General features: G+C 39.2%; 1 protein-coding gene across 1 annotated transcript in view; it reads left to right on the top strand.

Annotated features, from left to right (window-relative positions):
- The first annotated feature begins 166 nt into the window (after nucleotides 1–166).
- The window catches only part of HDAC2 (histone deacetylase 2), a 29,861-nt gene continuing 7,367 nt past the window's right edge, over nucleotides 167–22,660 (top strand). The window contains exons 1-8 of the mRNA XM_054722265.1: nucleotides 167–457; nucleotides 11,832–11,944; nucleotides 13,207–13,324; nucleotides 14,071–14,145; nucleotides 15,227–15,365; nucleotides 17,329–17,470; nucleotides 19,870–19,962; nucleotides 20,042–20,150. Coding sequence (XP_054578240.1) covers nucleotides 406–457; nucleotides 11,832–11,944; nucleotides 13,207–13,324; nucleotides 14,071–14,145; nucleotides 15,227–15,365; nucleotides 17,329–17,470; nucleotides 19,870–19,962; nucleotides 20,042–20,150 — 841 coding nt within the window. The 5' untranslated portion in view covers nucleotides 167–405. The remainder of the gene's footprint in view (nucleotides 458–11,831; nucleotides 11,945–13,206; nucleotides 13,325–14,070; nucleotides 14,146–15,226; nucleotides 15,366–17,328; nucleotides 17,471–19,869; nucleotides 19,963–20,041; nucleotides 20,151–22,660) is intronic.

The following is a 22,660-nucleotide window of genomic DNA, read 5'->3' as shown; positions in this document are numbered from 1 at the left end:
ATTCGAAGACTATACTTGCCCCGTCCTTCTTCAAGTTGTACATCATTAGAAGGCCTCGTACTTGAAGACTGAAGGACCTTTTTCTCTAGTCGTGCCCCTCCCTTCCCCGTGGAAGCCACAGTGGACTATTCCCATCTCCCCTTCTCCTCCGGAGGTGGTTTGCCCCCTCCTCCTCCCCAGTGTCGCGAGTTGGCGCCGCGACCTCCCCCGCTCCGCGCTCTCGGCCCCTCCGCCCGGCGGTACCGAGCCCTTCCGGCGCCCTCTCCTCTCCTCCCTCGGGCCCGTCCAGCCCCGCGAGACGGCCGCCCCCACTTAAGCTACAGCCCTTTTCTCTCCCCGCGGAGCCGGGGCGGCGGCGACAGCAGCAGGAGGAGGAGCCCGGAGGCGGCGGTGGCCGGGGAGCCCATGGCGTACAGTCAGGGAGGCGGCAAAAAGAAAGTCTGCTACTACTACGATGGTGAGAGGCCGGCAGGGTGGGCGGGCAGGGCCGGGTGGCGGGGCTGGAGGCCGCCGTGGCGGGTGGCACCGTGCTGAGGGGTGGGGAGGAGGAGGGGTCGACGCTCGTCCGCATCTTAACCCGTTCCGGCCCCGATCCTTTCGTGGGAGCCCCTTTGCCGTGAGCTGCTTGCAGGGGACTCTGCGACGGGAGCCGGGAGACGCCCCACTTTCCCCGGACCCTCTCCGGCCTACTCGGCTTCATGGTGGTGGCGGAGCGGACGGCCTCCCCTGGCATCGCTCACGCCCGCCACTCGTGGGACCGGAGGTTTGGGGGTGCCCTGCTCGGGTCTCCTGCACCCACCCCCTACCCCCAGGTCCAAACATCTACCCGGGCCCAGACTCCCAGACTCCACACAAAGCCCGGCGGCCGCGGGAGCTCCGCCCCCCCCCCCCCCCAGTCCTCTCCGCCCCCCCCCCCCCCCCATCCCGGCTGGTTCCCTCCCAGTCTCCGGCTGGTCTGAGCTCCTTATCTCCGCCTCCGGGCTCACCCCGGACCCCTCGACCCGGGTCGGCGCTGCGAGGTGTAGTTCCTGAGGGCGGGGACCCGCGTCCGGCTGGGGACACACGCACCCCGACCGGTGTGGTGCGTGGGCTCCATCCCCTCTCTTTTGTTCGCCGGTTCTTTGAGCGCCACTTTCTCAGCATTCAAATGGAAGCGTTTCGCTTCCTTAATGAAAAGGAGGGTTTTCGAGTTTGAGTCGGGTTCGCCTTCGCGGGAAATTGGAGGGAGGGTGGTCGGGAAAGGTGGAGAGCTGCTCCTGTTCGGCGTGGTGGATCCGACAGGATGGGTCCTGGCTTGCCCCTCTGAGAGGTGGTTACCACCCACTTCTTTGTTGCGCTTTGTTCCATCGGGAAACACCACCCTGCTCCGGAGGTCTAGGGGAGCGCTGGCCTCTTGCTGGTGAGAGTGTTTCTGGGCGGCGGGAGTGCTGGAGCAGGAAAGCTTGCAGTGGGGCCGAAGTGCTAAGGAATCGGGGACGCTTGAGCTCGCTGTACATGCCGTCAGTTAGAGCAATCAGATTGTAATTTTAGGGCTTCATCTCATCTGCAATTTGAGCAGTACTGTTGAAATCTCTTGAGTCCTGTTTTCTGAGCCAGCCTAAAAGTATACTAAATGGTGGAGGAGTAACCTGTTTAACAGATTTCACAAAGACCTAACATGGTAAGTAGTTTGTAGTCAGTTACTCTCCAGAGTAGGAATTCTGCAGTTTAACCAAGAACCTAGGCTTAACGACCTGAAAGTCCTATCTGATTTGTATGAAGCAATACAAATTTTGGAAGCTGTTTCCTACATTTGGTGTATTATAAATGACAACATTTTATAGGGGTGGAAAGACCTTAGAGGACTAGCTAGGTCAGAATAAATCTGACTTTAATTTGAAAATGGGCATACTGTATCTTCTCAATTAGCAAGGATGAATCTTTTAATGCCTGTTTATATAAAATAACCACCTGTGTCATTTGTGGGGAAAAATCTAAAATCTTGCAGAGGAAATCTAAATAGTCTGATATTTAATGTAACTAATACTAAATAGTAACAGCCATGTTTTAAAAGCATTTTTTGAGAATACTGTGTATCTGTGTAATACAAATTAGTTTGAAATTATGCCATCGTGAAGGAGTGGAGATGGGATTACATTTTCGTTTTAACATCAACTATTAAAGTTTCTTAAAATTCGTTCTTTAAGAATTCATGCATAGTTGGGGGTCACTGGCAAAAATCCTGGCCTTGCATTCCCTGCTCATATTGGAAAGTAAATAACCATGTGTGTAAGTTAATTTTTAAAACGGTATTGTTTCTAAGATTTAGAGATTTGTTCTTGTCAGAGCTTAGGGTAAAGGAGAATGGTTTTAAAAGTATGGGGGAACTGGTGCTAAGGCTCTTTCTGCAGCTGTTGCTGTTGACTGATTCTTGTCACCGGGCTTGAACTGCAGAACCAGGAGGTACACTTAAGTAGCAGTTTTATGGACAGCTGTAGGTTCCTAGACCCATTTATGTTGAGCCTCTGTTGAGGAAATGGGAGCAAGCACTGGTCCCAAGGGTGGGATGCAGGTTTGATAGGTGGAATGGAAGAGTGGAAATAATTTAAGTCTCATGGTTCTGATTTAATCAGTACTTTATTGCAGACCATTCAGCTGCTTTACCTGATGGCCAACAGCTGTATAATTGAATGTTTGGAAATTTCTGGTTAGCTAATCTGTTTTTGGTCATATGATTCTCTCTTGTTTCATTTTTACAATGGAATTTGTATTCGCTTACACTTGGAATATTCTTTGGGTTTTTGTGGCAGAAAGGCTAATACAATATTTTGCAGAGATTATTAAATTGGATTGGTATCATGCTAATTATGAGCATGTGATTGTATGCTAAGCTTTGCACAATTCCAAAAGCTTTCATATAAAGGTAGCAATAGTGGGGGCTTTTTTGTGTGTATGTGTGTAATTGTGAATAAAGGATGCAAGTAATGCAGCTTCTGTGCCACAGAATTCTGTGACTAGAAGGTATATACCACATGGATTAGATTGGGAATGGGTAGTATCAATAGTAATAGGGCCTGAGTAATCTGTTAGCCTGAGTTAACTGGTTTTAATTTGTTGGTACAGAAAATGGAAGAAAGGTTTTTTAAAAAAAGAGGGGGATAGCAAATTCTATAACCACAGGAATCCTACCTTTAGGCTGACTGGGACCATTAGGTGACACAGAGAGAATGTTTGTCTAGCAAGTGAAGGGGACTTCTAAAGACACGTATTTTTCTCTGTATACTTTATAGTATGTCTTCACTACTGTACCCTTAGATCATTGGAATGCTGGTTCCAAGTAAACTTCAAGGCATTGATGAATGAGCTATCCTTTAACCGTTGGGAAAAGTTAAGAGAAGTTCTTATTTCTCATAGCTCCAAAGTTTCCAAAAACATATTTCTAAAACTTGATCATCTTGTTGTATATACTCCAAGATTATCAATAATCTGTAAAAAGATACAGATTCAGTCACTGAGTTCCCTTCTGGCTTTAAAATGATGTGATTTCTGTACTTAAATGTAATTAGCAAACCAAGCTGTGTTTAGACCATGATTACAGTATGTTTTTAATCCTCAATCTAGAAGTGTTAACTATTCTTTGTTTTGACTTAAACTTGATACCAATTACATTAAGTGCCTATTTTACTATGTACTCAATATAATAGTGATATGTATACAATTGACCTTTGAACTGTACAGATCCACTTATATATAGACTTTTTTCTTTTTTAATCCTCACCAGGAGGATATTTTTTCCATTGCTTTTCAGAGAGTAGAAAGGAGGGGGGCGGGGAGGAAGAGAAACATTGATGTGAGAGAGATACATAGAAACTGATTAACCAATGGGGCAATAAATATACTCAGTACTCCATTATCTGTGGATTCAACTAACCACTGATCAAAAATGGTATTTTCAGTCCACAGTTGGAAATCAATAGGTATAGAAAACCGACTATATGCATTGTTCTATGTCATATTACTTTATTATTTTATGATTTTTATTGATTTCAGAGAGGGATAGAAACAACAATGATGGGAGAATCATTGATCTGCCTCCTGCAATGCCCCTTACTGGGGCTCGAGCCTGCAACTCTGGCATGTGGCCTGACCAGGAATTGAACCGTGACCTGGTTCATGGGTTGATGCTCAACCACTGAGCCACACCAGCCAGGCTCTGTCATCCTATATAATAAAACCCTAATATGCAAATTGACCAAACGGTGGAACGGCTGGTTGCTATGATGCACACTGACCACCAGGGGGCAGACGCTCAATGCAAGAGCTGCCCCTGGTGGTCATTGCCATACCACAGGGGGAGTGCCACTCAGCCAGAAGCTGGCTCACGCTAAGGAGCAGCGAGCCCAGCTTCTGGCTGGCGAGTGCAGCGGCGATGGTGTGTAGTGGGCCTAAGCTGGCAGGCGGACATCCCCCGAGGGGGTCCCAAACTGAGAGGGCACAGGCTGGGCTGAGGAACCCTCTCCCCCAGTGCACGAATGTCGCACACTGGGCCTCTAGTTTTATATAAGGGACTTGAGTTTCTGGGGATTTTGGTGTTCATTGGGCAGGGGGGCCGTTGAGGGATCTTGGAACCAATCTTCTGCAAGATACCAAGGGAGTACTATAGCTAACTAAGGGGGCATCAGAAGTTATAGGAGGATTCTCCACTGCAAAAGGGAGGGGGTCCGTGTCCCTAACCCACCTACCCTCCCATTGTTCAAGAGTCAACTGTGTATGTAATTTATATAATTGGTCTGTGCTCTATTTTTTTCCTCATCTGATAGTGTGCATTAAAATGTTTGGAGAGAAGTGATTCAGAGAAAAGCACTCAATACTTTACAGAGATAGAATATAAAAGCTAACCAAGATCATGCCTACTGATATACTCCTAGTTTACTGTAGCGGATTACTGTATAAGAATTCCACTTATCAGCCAACTATTGACAAGTTTTCTTAGACTTTTATTTATAACGATAGTGCCAAAGTATTTTGCTAGATATCCTCTAATACAGTTGCTTGGGTTCTTAGCTCTAGTATAAATCTTTATTATCCATAGAATAGGTAATCCTTTCTCTGGGAGTAAGTCGGAGTGTGATGGGTGAATTACAGCAGAAGTTCATACATACCAGTGGTCTTAATTACACATCATTATTTAACCATAGTAGAATGTAACAACACTTAAAATAAGACTGAGATATTCCTATGTTTGGGTCCTCTTCCCCCTGATATTCTTTACCATTCACTTCCTTCAAATTTCATCTTACCAGAGAGGCTTTCCCTTATTACCTTATTGGTTTTCTCCCTGTCACTAGTACCACCTAACTTGTCTTCCTTCATGAATAAAAGTTTCATGATATCAGAGTCTGTTTTGCTTATGCCTATACCTCCACCATCTTAAGTTTTTTATAAAGTAAAGGAGTTTTAAATTATTGGTGAATAAATGTTTAATTCCTTATGTTTTTATAGAGAGATCACTTTCATAAAACATTCTAATTCCTACTACCACGAGTTACAGACAGGGAGGAGGAGGGGCATTTTGTCTGTTTTACGATGAAAGTAGATTGATAACCCTGTTCACCTCAGTCCACCCATTATCCTTTTCCACATTGACTAGCTTATTGTACCAGGAGAGGTTAACAGCTGGTGCCTAAAGATTTTTCCCCCCTTATTGACACAAGAGTGGGCCTATTTTCACCGCTACAAAAATAAAGATTTCTTTTGCTACCAGGAAAAAAAATTAGTAATTATTTCTTTTCCTTTAACAAAACTTTAAATGCTTCTGTTAACAAATCCTTAAAGGAAACAGCTGGAATTAGGGGGGAGGGAGGTGTAGCAATCATAATAGTATTGAAACATGGATGAGATCAGATTTAAAAGTATATACTGGTTAATAAGTCTTATTTCTCTGTTTTAATAGCAGTTGGCTTATACTTGCTTATGGAATCAGTTTTGGGTTCAGAAATACCAAGTGGGCTTAAAGTCTCTACTATGTACCAGGTAGACAAAAGATTATTTGAGTCTTAAGGAAATAAAAGAGTATATGTTAGATGGAAAGAGAGGACACCTTTATAGGATAATCAGACAAGGAAAGGTCTGAAGAAAGAGAGTGGGCTAGCCGTAAGAGTTTTTTTCTACATAAGACATTGCAAACTGCCCTGGCCTGGTAGTTAGAAAGAACCTTGCACTTAACCGAAAAGAGGCCACGAGGAAGACTTAGGTGAACCATGGGGTGCCAGGCTAGGTAGTAAAGGGCCAGACCACACAAGACTTTGTTGTAAGAGATTCAGAAAGCCATGGAAGGTTGTTTTTTTTAAAAATATATTTTATTGATTTGTGTTTTTTTTACAGAGAGGAAGGGAGAGGGATAGAGAGTTAGAAATATCGGTGAGAGAGAAACATCTATCAGCTGCCTCCTGCACATCCCCCACTGGGGATGTGCCCGCAACCAAGGTACATGCCCTTGACCGGAATCTAACCTGGGACCCTTCAGTCCGAAGGCCGACGCTCTATCCACTGAGCCAAACCGGTTTGGGCGCCATTGTAGGTTTTTAAGAGAGAACTCTTGAAGTGGAGAAAGGATGGTAAAGAGTGGTAGAATGTAAGACTGAAAGCAAGAATTAACACATGTTGGTCCACATCTATAATAATAAAAGTGTAATATGCAAATCTACCAAACAGCAGCATGACCTCCCGGGTGACCATACTATGTCACACACTGGCGCCAGGCCAGCCAAGGCAGGTGCGATGTGATTGGTTGGGGGGCCTGGCCATAGCCCCACAATCATCCCGCAGTGGGAGGCCCAGGCCACCCTCTGCAGGGTGATCCATGGGGGGAGGGGGTGCTCCAGGGATGTGTGGCGTGGACATGGGCAGCACCAGGCCAAGGCGGGTGAGGACGGTGGTGCAGGGCCACGAGGCAGCCGGGGTGCTAAGGCCTACCTTGCATGAATTTCGTGCATCCGGCCTCTAGTAAAATATAATGGTTGCAGCTGACAGACATGGACACATATATTAAAGGAAGGTTTGGTGAGTAAAACCAATAAAACTTGTTGATGGATTGGTAATGGGGTAGGAACTGGGCAGTGGTGGTACAGAATAAAGAATAACTTAAAAGTTTCTAGATTGAGCAGTTAAGTGATTCATTCCTGAGAGAAGAAGATTTAGGGCAGCCAGCACTCTTGTTCACTGATTTACCCAAGCACACAGAATAATGCCTGGCACATGGTAGGCTCTTGATTTGTTAAGTGAATGAATGAACGGGTGAAACCCTGATATTTGAATGTTGAATGGCTATGGGTAGGGGTGGAATCCAGGAAAGTGGTACTCAGTAAAAGTCAAGACTCAGTGTTTCGAGAAGGAGTGACCAGTGTGTTAAAGGTGCTAGTGGACTAAGTAGTTTGTGGAAAGCAAAAATAATACAGTAACTTTTAAAAATCTTTTTCTTGAATCATTTTTTTAGTCAGCTTTTCTTTAGGGGTAAAGGTATATGTTACTCTCCTGAAATCCAAAATGATCTGAAAATGGGAGGGGGGATTCATTTGGAATCAAAAAGCTTAACCTGAATTAATATTTGTGATCTTTACTTCATTTATTGTGAATATTTACAAAATTTTTGCAGAAATATTAAAGTATGATTATAGAATACTACCCAGATTCCAGCACATCACATAAGTAATGGCAGATGTAACACATTACACTTATAAAACCTGAAAAAAATCTGAAATGCATCTAGCCCCAAGGACTTGGATAAGAGATTGTAGACCTTAATAGCCACTTTCATACTGATAACTTCTTGAAGAGAGTGATTTCTAAAATATTTCAGATAACTAATTCTTTGTGGTAACTTCTTCACAGTAACAAAGTTTGTTGTATTCAAGAAGCCACCTTGAGCTAATTTTTCTGGATAATTTACTTTCATTGGTAGAGAGGTGGGTTTTTGTGTGTGTGTGTGTATGTGTGTTTTAATATATTATTGATTTCAGAAAGGAAGGGAGAGGGAGATAGTGATAAAAACATTAATGATGAGAATCAATTATTGGCCGCCTCTTGCACGCCCCCTATACTGAGGGTTGAGTCCACAACCAGGGCATGTGCTCTAACCCGGAATTGAACCATGACCTCCTGGTTCTTAGGTCAACACCAACCACTGAGCCACACCAGCTGAGCTGGTAAAGTGTTTCTGATTATTTTCATGAAAATCAGGATAACATTTAAAAATGCCCAAATTAGTCCTAGTTGGTTTGGCCCATGGACTGAAGGGTCCTGGGTTCTATTCCAGTCAAGGGCACGTGCCTTGATTCCAGGCTCTGTCGATCCTGGGCCATGGTCAGTGCACTCATGTGGGAGGCAACTAATAGATGTTTCTCTGTCTCTTTCCCCCACCTCCACTCTGTCTAAAAATTAATGGAAAAAAATATCCTTGGATAAGGATTAATTTAAAAAACATATTAAATACAATAAGTAAATAAAATGTCCAAATTACATTACTGACCATTTAAATAAGCTGAATGAAAAGCCATAGGTTCATAAAACTAAGACATTTATCTTTATTAAAAAGTGAATAGCTACAAAACAGCCATTTGAGATATGGGATTAAGTAGGAAAAAGTTGGAGATGCTTCCTTTATAACCCCTTTACTTTTTGGAACAATTCTTAATAAACCAAATGGCAATTATCTGTTGCGTGACTGCTCTTGTGGACATGTGTTTTTTAGGGAGTGTGCATATTCTGGTAGGAGTGGAGCCCATAATTATAGCAGAGAAATGTATTTAAATCTATGTACATTCATAATTTCAGGACCCTATTAGTGACTAAGTTACTTTGATGGATTAGAAAGGCAGTTTCTTTTAAAATACTGTATTCTATATATGTCCTTTTTGTGTTAGGTTTTTCCCTATCATTTCTTTCTAGTGACACAAGTGTCATTGATCTCCTAGTAGCTGTTACTTAAGAAGATTGGCTGAGTTGCCCTGCCTAAGTGTGAATCTTGCTTCTCTACTTGCTAGCTTTGTGACCTAGAAATATTACCTGATTTGTCTGCATCTCACCCTTCATTGTTATAAAATAGGAGCGGTATTAATAATTCATAGAGTTGAGAATATTAACAGATAGTACATGTGAAGTGTGTAGAATACTGCCTCCTACTAAGCACTCCATAAATGCTAATTACTGCCCTGGCTGGTGTGGCTCTGTTGGCTGGAGCCTTATCCTGTGCACTGAAGGGTTGTGGGCTCAATCCCCAGTCAGGGCACTAGGGGACGTCAACTAAACGATGTTCCTCACTCTCCCCTTTCTCTGCTCTCTAAAATCAACAAGCTTGTCCTCGGTGAGGGTTGAAAAATAAATTAATTGGTTAATTAAATGCTAATTATTGCTGTCACCATTATTTTTTTTAAAAAAATACTCTTGCTGAAAAATTGTAACCGTATTATACCTCTGTACAGATTATTGGGCTCTTTCCCATTATTAAATTATTGGTGGCTTTTCACTGGATTTTCAGTATGTCCATAATCAGAGTATTTGATCTTAAGATATAGTAGTGTTAGAAACATTTCACAGAGGCAGGTGGAAGTTATGTGGAGACTAGAGTTTCTTTATTCCTCTCTCGTGATCATCATTGGTGGTGATGGTAACTTAGAAATACCTTCCTTGCATTAACTTGTATATATGATGCTTTGTAACTCTGTTGGGCTTTTCCTATTTAAGTTTCATTGAGATCAGGCTGATTTCAAGGTACTATATGTATTGCCACCTTGTAGGACAAGAGCTTTCCTTGGAAGGTAGATTGTGATAAATGCAAAGGCATTTCACACCCACATTGCCCTGCTTTGATAGTTGTCTGTATTGTCTTAATTTTGTTGTTAGCACCTGCTTTGAGAAAGATTGCTTTCCTTATGATGGTGTATATATGAATTGTTTTCAGAAGAGCTTGTTTAGAAACTGGAGGGTTAAGTAAATTAGAGGTGTGATAGCAATAAAATCAAGTAGTCATGTTACTAGACACAAGTATACTAATAACAGTGAACATTCATCCTGGACTGCTATCAAATATATGAAAGAGAGAAATAAGTATTTTTTGAGTTCTCAGTTTCCACTAAACAAACAAAAAGGTGTGTGTTTAGGCAGGATTTTGAAAGATATTTTTGATCCTGAAGGTGAGTAAATGACATTATCTATCCTTAGTTTTTAATTATGTAAACCCATGTTGAAATGAATGACTTTAAGTCATTAAAATCAGCTTGGCTGTCCTAACAAACTTTTGGAGTTGCTTTATTTAAAATTAGAATTACTACTAAAAGTAATTTCTCATAAAGGCTATTACAAAAAAAAAAAAAAAACTAGAGGCCCGGTGCATAAAATTCATGCGGGGGGGGGGGGGTCCCCTTAGCCCAGCCTGCACCCTCTCCAATCCGGGAGCCCTCGGGGGATGTCCAACTGCCATTTTAGGCCCGATCTCCTAATCCAGCAGTTGGACATCCCTCTCACAGTCCGGGACCGCTAGCTCCTAACTGCTCACCTGCCTGCCTGATCACCCCTAATCGCCTCTGCCTGCCAGCCTGGTCACCCCTTACTGCCACCCCCTGCCAGCCTGGTTGCCCCCAACTGACCTCCCCCCTCCCCCCCCCAGTTGGCTTGGTTGCCCCCAACTTTCCCCCCCCTGCCAGCCTGGTCGCCCCCAACTTGCCCCTCCCCCCCCGCCGCCAGCCTGGTCACCCCACGCAGCCTGCTGTTCAGTCGTTTGTTTGTCCTTTGCTAACCCCCCTGCTGGCCTGGTCACCCCACGCAGCCTGCTGTTCGGTCGTTACTGTGAGGGCATCCTGGCCAATTTACATATTACCCTTTTATTAGTATAGATGTCAATTTCAGCTCTGGCTGGGTGGCTCAGCTGGTTAGAGAATCGGCCCAGTACACCAAGATTGTGAGTTCAGTCCCTGGTCAGGGCATATAAAAGAATCAACCAGTGAATGCACAAATAAGTGGAAGAACAAATCAATGTTTCTTCCTCTCTCTCAAAAGTAAAAATTTAAAATTTCCATTACATTAGAAAAATAGTATATATATGAAGCTTCCTTCAAACTTTATTACAGAAACACTAGAGCTTTACCTAAAAGTATTGATTTCATTGAAATTTTGTAGATGAATGTGTGTTTTTGTTGTTTATTTAAAAATAAATCTATGCGTACGTTTTAAGATGTTATAAAAAGATAGGGTAGGAATTGTAATTTCAATGGTGAAGAATAAGACAAAATACCCTTATTACCTTGAAATATGTCACGAGTAGATCATCAGAGCAAAACTTTTATTTGATCCACATTTCAGTTACCAAAATTTCCCTTACAGACTGATATGGGTATAAAACATTTTAGTCGCCCTGATACTAACTATAAGGGATTTCTGAAATACCAGTAAACCATGCAAGAAATAATACATATTTGCTGGAAACATTTAAAATCATACCAGAGAGTTTACCTTAAGCCTTTGAATTTAAAAATGAATACTAAACGCAGGTATCACTTTAAGGAACAAAAAATTATGTTTGTGAGTAAAAGCGCATTTCATTTGGGCTAATACTAAATGAAAAACTTTATTAAACTAAATCAGAAAAGTTTGCTTGCTTTAATCTATTAATAATGTATTAATGGAATTGTCAGCATATAAAAGTGTGCATAATAGTATCCTGGTTTTCTCAGTTTGAAAGTTGCAACATCTAATATTATTATTTAGGAATTTAAGTAAATCTTGTTTAGGAGGTAAATGCCTTCTTAGTGGTGAACGTACTCTTACTTGTATTGATCATTTTGTCTCTTCTGTTTTAGGTGATATTGGAAACTATTACTATGGACAAGGCCATCCTATGAAACCTCATAGAATCCGCATGACCCATAACTTGCTGCTAAATTATGGCTTATATAGAAAAATGGAAATATATGTGAGTATAACTTTTGGTAAATACTCAGCACTGATTTTTTTTTGTAACTACTATTATTCTCTTTGGTGAAAGACATTTAGCAGATGAAATGGCCTAGAAGAAAATGGAAACTTGATTTTGTTTTATTTAGAGAAAACTGAGTGTGGGACCTAGTCTCTTTTTTCTCTCTTTCATCAACATTTTTTTAAATTTATTTTTTATTTCATAGAGAGAAACATCAATGATGAGTGAGAATCATTGATGGGCTGCCTCCTGTACACCACGCCCCCCTACTGGGGATCGAGCCTGCAACCCGGGTATGTGTCCTTGACCACAATCAAACTTGGGACCTTTCTGTCTGCTGGCCAACACTCTGTCCACTAAGCCAAACCAGATAGGGCCCATCAACATTTTTAAAAAGTTTCCCCTACCCCAGGTTTTTGCATTTATGGAGAACAATTCCATTCAGCATACCACATATTTTTGTTAAATAATTGTTGATTTGTCTATGCTGCTGAAGAGTTGATTTGAGACTGTTACAAAAGAATTACAGATGAAATTAATCCTACAAATATTTATTGGTGTATGAACCCTGTTGGTGGACAAGCAGAGTACCAAATAACATAAGATACAACAACTGCCTTAAATGTTTTTGTAGATAAAGATGGGAGTGTATGTAAATAGATACAAGACACAACAATTCTTTTCTATTTGGGGAAGCAGTTAACAATATTAGGGAATATGTGTGAGTTATTTTCTTCGGATATACTTGGTAGACATTTAGAGAAAAGGAGGAGTTGGATGAGACTTTCAATCAGAAAGCCTTGTGGAAGAAGTATGTCATAAATGAAGTAATTCTTCCGAATAAGGATGATTTGGTTAGGAAAAGGAAAAGAGGTTGTCAACATAGACTTAAAATGGAGAATGAGTCTCATTCTGGGAGGTCATTGATAAAATCAGTGGATACAGAGCAGGTTTATGATGGAAAAAGGAAAGTAGTGGCTATGAGCATGGATTTGATTTCTAAGGGTTGACCCATTTCCATTAAAATAAAAGGAGTGACTAAGTCTTAGTTTGTGTTAGACCTATCTAATGCTTTTAAAGGAGTATGAATTAGCTTTGGAATGGATTGTTTTCCTAAAATCTGCATGTATTTGCTTTGGAATTTAATTTGTTCTGGAACATCTAATTCTTTTGAAAGGTGAAATTGTGTACTATGTGTTTGATAATTCTGATATAACCAGTTGTAATTCCACAATTCTAACATTTATTTTACTTCACAGAGGCCCCATAAAGCCACTGCTGAAGAAATGACAAAATACCACAGTGATGAGTACATTAAATTTCTACGTTCAATAAGACCAGATAACATGTCTGAGTATAGTAAGCAGATGCAGAGATGTACGTTTCTTGTTAAAAGTATATATTAATATTGATTAGTTAAAATGAGTATTTTTAGAAGCTTATAATTATACTAGAGTCCCTGTGCACAAAAATTGTGCACTGGTGGGGGAGTGTCCCTCAGCCCGGCCTGTGCCCTTTTGCAGTCTGGGACCCCTTGGGAGATGACTGCCTGCCGTGAGACCGGCTTCTGGCTGAGCAGTGCTCCTCCTATGGGAGCACACTGACCACCAGGGGGCAGCTCTTGCGTTGAGCATCTGCCCCCTCGTGGTCAGTGCGCATCATAGCAACTGGTCGTTCTACCGTTTGGTCAATTTGCTTATTGGGGTTTTATTATATAGGATTTTTTCCTGACCTGAAATACTGTTTTAGTTATTTACTAGAGGCCCGGTGCACGAAATTCATGCACTCGGGGTAGGGGGGCATCCCTCAGCCCAGCCTGTGCCCTCTCACAGTCCAGGAGTACAACTACTCCAAGGCATGTCTGGGCCTTCTCGCCCAGTCCCACCCCACCAGCCACCTTCTAAATAATTTCCTTTCAGTGTGCACAAATCTGTGCACTGTGTCACTAGTATTGGATAAAATGATAAATTACATTTTAAATTACAAACTTTACGTCACTACTGTGATATGTGTATGTTTTATGGATGCATCAAATAAAATACTTGTAAGAAATGGTTTTTGTAAGAAAAGGCTTTTAATAATTCCCAGAATGGGTTGAAATTAATGAAATCCATCTTTCACAGTTAATGTTGGAGAAGATTGTCCAGTGTTTGATGGACTCTTTGAGTTTTGTCAGCTCTCAACTGGAGGCTCAGTTGGTAAGTGTCCTCATTTAGTCAGACTTAAAGTTGATTTAAACATGGTATGTATCTTTTAGGTTATTTGTTTACTTCAAAAGCCCTCCATGTTTTATGATCATAATGACTCCAGCTTTTTATTTTACTTTTTATTTTCTTACTGCCATTTCATTTTCACTTGCAGACTTCTTTTTCCTTCCTCTCTTCAAGCTACCATTGTGTTACTCTAACTACCACTGTTACCACCACTTTCTATATATGCTCTTACTTAATCAGATCAAAGCTGTAAGAAAATAATTTACCTAAGGAGAAATTGCTAACTTTTAGAGCACTGAACAATCACCCTTGCCTTTTATGATTTTACTAGAGGCCCGGTGCACGAAATTTGTGCACGGGGGTGGGAGGTGTCCCTCAACCTAGTCTGCACCCTCTCCAATCTGGGATCCCTCTCACAATCCAGGACTTGGCTCCCAACCGCTCACCTGCCTGCCTGCCTGCCTGATTGCCCCTAACCGCTTCTGTCTGCCAGCCTGATCAACGCCTAATTGCTCCCTTGCCGGCCTGATTGCCCCTAACTGCCCTCCCCTGCAGGCCTGGGCCCCCCCAACTGCCCTTCCCTGCCAGCCTGGTAACCCCTAACTGCCCTCCCTTGCCTGCCTGGTCACCCCCAACTGCCCTCCCCTGCCGACCTGGTCCCCCCCCAACCACCTTCTTCTATAGGCCTGGTCCAACCCCCCCCCCCCACAACTGCCCTCCCCTGCAGGCTGGTTCCCCCCAACTGTCCTCCCCTGCAGGCCTGGTCATCCCCAACTGCCCTCCTCTGCCAGCCCGGTCACCCCTAACTGCCCTCCCCTGCAGGGCTGGTTCCTCCCAACTGCCATCCCCTGCTGGACATCTTGTGGTGGCTATCTTTGACCACATGGGGGCAGCCATCTTGTGTGTTGGAGTAACTGTCAATTTGCATGTTACTCTTTTATTAGATAGGAAGGATACTATACTCTTGGCTTACCCATGGCATACTCTTTCTTATAGGGGCTTTTGTCTAGTTTTGCTAATTTTAAATTTTAAACGGTTAAAATTTTTATCCTGTCTTGTTTCTTAGCTGGAGCTGTGAAGTTAAACCGACAACAAACTGATATGGCTGTTAATTGGGCTGGAGGATTACATCATGCTAAGAAATCAGAAGCATCAGGATTCTGTTATGTTAATGATATTGTGCTTGCCATCCTTGAATTACTAAAGTAAGTTCATTTGTGTTGGTATTTTTCCTATAAAAATATTTTAATTAAAACAGTAAAAATCTATTGTTTAAAACAACATCAAAAGTTATAATCACGTGAACATGGTTAATGGTGAACTTTCAATGGAGTTATTATGGACCATTGTAGAAATAATAGAAATTTGTCCAACCCTTGGATTTTTAAGAATGCGAAATGCATGTAAGTGTCTAAAACTCCCAATTATTACCCCTTTAAAAAAATATTAGAAGTAGTTTGCCAATTTAGATTTGAGTTACAGTTTCAACTGATGAAAAATGACATTGACCCTGGAAGTTTATGTTCTAACATTTTGTAAGTTTTAACTTTTGATGGCAAATATTTAAATTCTGTGTTAAAGAAAATTTGGTTCCCTATTGAATTAAATGTAGATATTTACATAGCTATTGTAGAACAGGGCTGTCCTCTAAAAATGGGTGTTATTATCCTTAATTTGCTAAAGGAGTTAGCATTAAAGTTATCCTTGACTACAGCTTGAAAGAGGTATTTATAAAGATATATGTGAATTTGGAGTTACAAATTTAAATTTTTTTAACCACCATTCATTGTAACATGTCTTAGCATATTCCACTTAAAATTGTAGTGAATTAGTGTTTTCTCACCTTTGAATGTATTGCTTGTTACTCTATGCATACTATTTATAGAGGCTGATTTTTTTAGTCACTTAAAGTTTGGTATTGACTCCCCAAATAAACAACTGGGCAGTGTCAGCTGACTAATCAAGGGCCCAGGAAACCACTTGCAATCTTTGCCTTGTTTTTTTATTTTTATTTTTTTATTTAATATGCTTTTATTGATTCAGAAAGGAAGGGAGAGGAGAGAGAGATAGAAACATCGATGATGAAAGAGAATCATTGATTGGCTGCTTCCTGCATGCACCCTCCCCCCCACCCCAACTGGGGATTGAGCCCGAAACTTGGGCATGTGCCCTGACTAGGAATCAAATCATGACCTCCTGGTTCATAGGTCGATCATGCAGGCCAGGAGGAAAAACTATTTTAAAAACTATTTTTATATCAAAGGTTGTACAGAAAGAGGCCATTGGCCAAATTTGGACTGTGGCCCATAGATTGCCAAACTTTAAAAAAAAAAAAACTTATCTTGCACTAGTCTAGTGGTCAGCAAACTCATTAGTCAACAGAGCCAAATTTTTTAAATTTCTTCTAACACCACTTCTAACGCCCAGGCCGTTGTATTTTGTGGAAGAGCCATACACAAGGGGTCAAAGAGCCGCATGTGGCTCGCGAGCTGCAGTTTGCCGACCACGGCACTAGTTGGTTTGGCTCAGTGGATAGAGCATTGGCCTGTGGACTGCTGGGTCCCAGGTTCAATTCCAGTCAAGAGTACATGCCCAGGTCGCGGGCTCAATCCCCAGTAGGGGGCGTGCAGGAGGCAGCCGATCAGTGATTCTCTCTCATCATTGATGTTTCTATCTCTCCTTCTCCCTTTCTGAAATCAATAAAAATATATTTTTAAAAATTTATTGTTGAAAGTATTATAGATGTTCCCCTCTTTACTCCCAATTGACTGGCTCCTGCACCTGCCTCTGCCCCAGGCCTTCCCAAACCCTATTTTATAAGATTGAATATTTACCAGAGAGATGCTTTAAAGTAATAATCTTAAATACGGTATATTCTTTAGTTGTTAATAAAAAGAAATGTGTATTTACTATGGTTTTTAAGCTCATAGAATAGGACAGATTCCACAGCAAGTACATTTTCTCACTTACATTGGACTTAAAGGGTGGATTTAAAGGTCTGAGGCTTATATTGTAAGTACAGGTGTTTGAATGGTCTCTTAGACTAGAAATAAAGAAAGGGGATTAAGCATTCTGGCATTTAAGAGCTCAGAAATAGGCTTTCTAAATCCATGGTGGTTCTTCCCATCTTAAAACCTTTAAATAACTTAGTCACGGCTTTCTTTGCAGGTATCACCAGAGAGTCTTATATATTGATATTGATATCCATCACGGTGATGGTGTTGAAGAAGCTTTTTATACAACAGATCGTGTAATGACTGTATCATTCCATAAATATGGGGAATACTTTCCTGGAACAGGAGACTTGAGGGTATGACTGAATTCTGTCTGGATAAATATGAGAGGCTAGTAATCCTATACCTGAACTAATATTTTTCCTGAGTCACTAATTTGAAGCTTATATGCAGAGTTGAGTCATTTTATATGCTATAACATCTAGAATTTAGTTTTACTTTCCTTTGCACAACTTTTTTTTTGTTTGTTTTTTGTTGAGTAGCTATTTTTGAACATCAAAGCATGAAGTAGTTTTCTTGAGGTTCAATTTGAATATTCAGAACCTACTTATTGGTAGTATACTTTGGTATTGATTAGAAAGATTGCTAGAATAAAGTAATTGACTAAGTTTTTTAGGTTCTTGTACTGTTCTCCTTTTATGATTGGTCTTGATTTAATAGGTCTAATTTTAATCTATTTTTCTTAGTTTTTTGGCATTTGTCAGAAGAGAAAATACCATAGCTTATATCCGGCCTATTACATTTAAGTTAATTCTATTGTATATCTGTTATCTTCTTTCATTTGGTACTCTCATATTTTATGAAAAACCAATGATCAAATCCTGTTTCTACAAACTTCTTAAAATTTTTTGCTTCACTAGAGTTCACACATGCCTATTGAAGTTCAATTCAGAAATGTAAACAACTTTTTCATTCAGCCTGGATTATACGGGATATTTCTTTTAGTGTAGCATTCAACAATAATTTTAAACTGTTAAAGTTATTTTTCAAATCGATATATCATTAGCCAACCAAAGGGTTAATGTGGCCTTAAAGTATTCAAATGTGTGGCTTTTCACTATTTGACTACAAGTTGATGCTCTTTCAGTAATAGTTGTGATGGTGAAACCTTTTTTTTTACTTAAAAGTAGGTAGAAGCACATCTTCTAGAGTCTCAGGGTTATTCTGCACACTAACATTTGAGAACCACTGCTCTAAACCAGTAGAATTAGTTTGTCTGCAGTCATTGCATCCCAGTAGAAATTAAACAAAGCCTTCTCAGTGTTAAGCTTAAGGAAGAATAGTGGTTTTGTAATATAATCCTAATTAATCTCAGAAATGGCAAATGGAGGTCTCTATTTTTTTTTTTTTTTTGTCAGTATTCTTCTGATTAAAGCTGTTGGAGAATGCATGTTTTTAAAATATTTGAGAATGACTTTGAACATCTCTTCCTCACTAAGATTTTTATACCCACTATATGAAAAGCCTTCATAATTTTTTCCTTTTGGATATGAGGAATTTTGTAAGAAAACTAAAATCAGTCATTACATTGTATGTGTAGTTGTATTTGGATTTTTGTGAAACTTCAGTGTGTCTTTGGATGTTATTTTAATGAACATTCCCTTCTCTACCTGACAGTTCATTGTAAATCAGAAAAGGCTACTCTGAGCTTAGATCATTGTTAAAACGCTGCTTGCATTTATTAGATTAGTAGTGTCTAGGTAGGAGAATAAAACAAAGGTGTGATAAAGGAACAGGGGTGAAAGAAATGAAAGGGATAAAGCTTGGTCCAACAAAGGCGGCAGCTCTGAGTTGCCTGCCTAGAGTGATCAAACTACTAATCAACTTGTACTTATTGTCAGAGTGTATTCCAACTGTGTTTTTAGTGCAGGATCTTTCCATGAGAGATAAGGGAAGAACTTGTACAGGTGTTAACCCTAAAGATTCATATTTATTGAGACATAATTTAAAATACATAAGAATCAGTCATCTCCAATCCTTTGGTGTTGTTAAAGCACTATTTTGTAGGAATGTCCCCTATCCCATTTCTTCTAGGAATATATCTATATATACCTGTATATATACATATACATATGTAAGTATGTATATGTGTGTTTATATATATAGTGTGTATATAGCTGGAATGTAGACATCAACTTCTCTCCTTTGCTTCTTTCTTTTGGGAGGTATTAAGTGCCTAGAGTGGTACTTACTGAACAAGTAGAAAAAATTTTATTTCAAACCCAATTAAAGTAGAGATTTTGATGCTTTATTCTGAAGCTATTAAAATGTCAATAAAGTCTGCCAGATTGTGAGCCATAAGAAGAATCTGTATTATAGAGACAGGGTCCTTTGGCTCAGAATATATCTTCTGTAGTTTTACTCAAAAAAATTTCTTACATATTCTGTTTACGGTGAATTTTTTGGATTAATTGTAATATGTAACTTAATATTGCCTTTAACTGCTTATGTTAAATTCCCCAAAATAATCATTATAGATTTGCTGGAATTGGTTCTTTTCAGCTTTATTAGCAGTCTATTAATGACAAAATATGCCCTTATTCTATTCTGTATTTTCTTTCTCAACCACATGATGAATTCAGAAATGTTTTTTGTTACCTGTTCTTTTAATCTCTTAAAATATTTATTTTTAAAAAATCTGTTAAACTTTTTATTATGAAGTATTTTCTAACATCCGTCTAACTCTCTATTTTAGGATATTGGTGCAGGAAAAGGCAAATATTATGCTGTCAATTTTCCAATGAGAGATGGTATAGATGATGAATCTTATGGGCAGATATTTAAGCCTGTAAGTATTACTATTTTCAAACTCAAAATGAATTTGAAAATCTTTTTAGAGATAATAACATTTGTTATTTTGTACATAGATCATCTCAAAAGTGATGGAGATGTATCAACCTAGTGCTGTGGTGTTACAGTGTGGTGCAGACTCGCTATCTGGTGATAGACTTGGTTGCTTCAATCTGACAGTCAAAGGTAAGCAGTTTAAAGGGTGCTAGTTCCAGAAAATTATCTATGTGTTTGTTTGAAATTGGTTTTTCTAACTACAATTACTCTTATTTCAGTAAGGTCTTGTTTAGGTCTTTTTCATTTTGTCAAGTTTATGTATACAGTCATACATGAATAGTTTTATAGAGCTTGTTGCAATCTCAACCAGGGCAGCTATTTTCATTGTTTTTGGTTGATTCTTTTGGTGTGTGTATCTTTCTCCAAAAACATGCAAACTTTGCTACTTTCAATTTTTTATTTTAGCCTTGTGTATTCACTTTTTATTTTGAAAGGAGGGATTCAGTTCCTTTTCACACTTTATCCCTAATATACACACACCCTTCTAATAGTTTCATTTTTACCATATAACTCTGGTATTTATAACAGAACTTTGGTATGGTAGTCACTGCTTACAGCATCATCAATACCATTAAAGTACATTTCAGCTTATCAATTTTTCTTTATGGCATAACTTGCTTTTTCCAGTTTTTCATTTCCTTAATTTTGTCTTTACATGTTACTAAATGACGAGTGTCTAAGTAGCTTCATATGTTCAGATGCATCAAGTATCCTATCATTTCCTATCAGTTTAACCTTCTTGAAGAACAGCCTCCTCATTTGGTCCTATTTGGATGAGTCTCCTCTCTAGACCTGGTAGAAAGTAAGCTGTTCTTTGCTTCTCTGTTGAATTGGCTCCCCTGATTGCTGTTTCCTCTTAATTGTGTCTCTCATTTTGGTGGAGCACATTTTCAAGTGGCTACCTGAGAAAAGTCATGTGGGAGATAAGATTATGTTGATTTCAACACTCATATTTGACCAAGTGTTGATATCAACATACAATAGAAGTCTAGACCAAAGTAAAGAAAAATGACCATTATGGAATGGACTTCTAAGGAATAAAAACAAATCTGAAATTTTATTTAATGTATTATGTGTGGATCAGTAGTAATTCATCACGAATATTGTACATAATTTTGGAGTTGTTTTCCTTGTGAATTTTAAGGTAACAAGTTGATGTTTTTCTTTGAATTCTCTCATAGATGTGAAGAATTCTCAAATAGAACTTTTTCCAGAATGACTATTGGCCTATTTGGAATTAAATAAGTGCAAATATTAAAGGCTTTTTTATTTAATGTCACGCTTGTTACTATACCAGGCAACATTAGAATTATAATATAATCTATTCTACTTTTTTAGGTTGAATGATGAAATTAATTGCTGCTTTTCTTGGTAGTTTAACAGTGGCCAAATAGCAAGTTTCATATTGTAACTTCATATGTGTTGATAATGATCTTTTGCCTCAAAATGCATATGATTTCCCAAAAATGATCTACCTAATGCACTCTTAAGATATATATTAACCGTCAATTTTTTGTCTTAACTCTTTGAAAGTTCTCAAAGCTTTCATTCTTAAAAGCAATAGCTTTCATATTTATAAACTACAGCATTTTACTCTTACAAAAATAAATCTATATATTTTAACTGACTGATAGCATTTTAGTTGTATTAAGCATATAAGGAGATTTATCATCCCAAATCTTAAACTTGATTGTAATTTTCTCTGCTGCTATCCTCTATTCAGATTTCTCAGGTCTGCTAAAGTCGTTACCTCTTGTTCATTTCCTTCCTATCTTTACAGTGTTAATGTCTATTTTGTCTCAGTCTTCCTTTATGTGGAATTTAGCTATTTTAGAAAATCCTTTTGTAGTCCTTTTTATCAAGTTTTGAGATATAAGTAAAGTAAATTTCTTTGTCTAGCCAGCTATGTTTACTAGGAAATCTGTAAGTAAACTTTCTGTTTTATTATAAAACACCCAAACAGTCTTTATATATAAAAGCCAATTTCCCACTGCCCCTCCCCTCGGCTGGCCAACCTCCTACAGCCCTGATTGGGACTGGGCGAGCGCCCTAATTGGCCCCAATCACTGGCCAGGCTGAGGGACCCCACCCATGCACAAATTTGTGCACTGGGCCTCTAGTCTAATATAAGAAAGCTGTTTTTCTAGTAGCAATAATAAAAAATGAGTTGTGAATCATATAGTACAACTGTTGAAAAATACTTCATGAGAATATTCACAATATACAGTTATAAGATCACTAAACTTTAAAAAATTGATTGAGAGGGAATTGAAAGGGAATATGTTTTTTAAATACCTTTGGATGATGAAGTTTTATGTAGCTTTTTCTTTGTAGTTTTTCTATGTTTTTTTCCAAATTCTTTAACAGGCATGGCTTTCTTCTATAAATAAAAGATTTTTTTCTTTTTTAAAATATTGACTTAAGTGTCTGAGTGATGATATTGTTAGAAGTTACTGGTAACTTGTTATTGATTATTAAATTATAACATTATCCAAAGGAAATATTTTGGTTTTATATTAGGTTTACTTTGTATTTGAGTTTCTACACATGGAAAATTATTGAACTTGTTTTTAATAGTAATAGGTATTAATTTTATAATCTTCAATAAGTTAAGAAAATTATAATACTGCTACTTAAAG

This window comes from Eptesicus fuscus, chromosome 10 (genome assembly GCF_027574615.1).
Source record: "Eptesicus fuscus isolate TK198812 chromosome 10, DD_ASM_mEF_20220401, whole genome shotgun sequence".
Taxonomy (NCBI): Eukaryota; Metazoa; Chordata; class Mammalia; order Chiroptera; family Vespertilionidae; genus Eptesicus; species Eptesicus fuscus.
The sequence above is the reverse complement of the archived record's forward strand: the minus strand, read 5'-3'. Positions and strand labels throughout refer to the sequence as shown.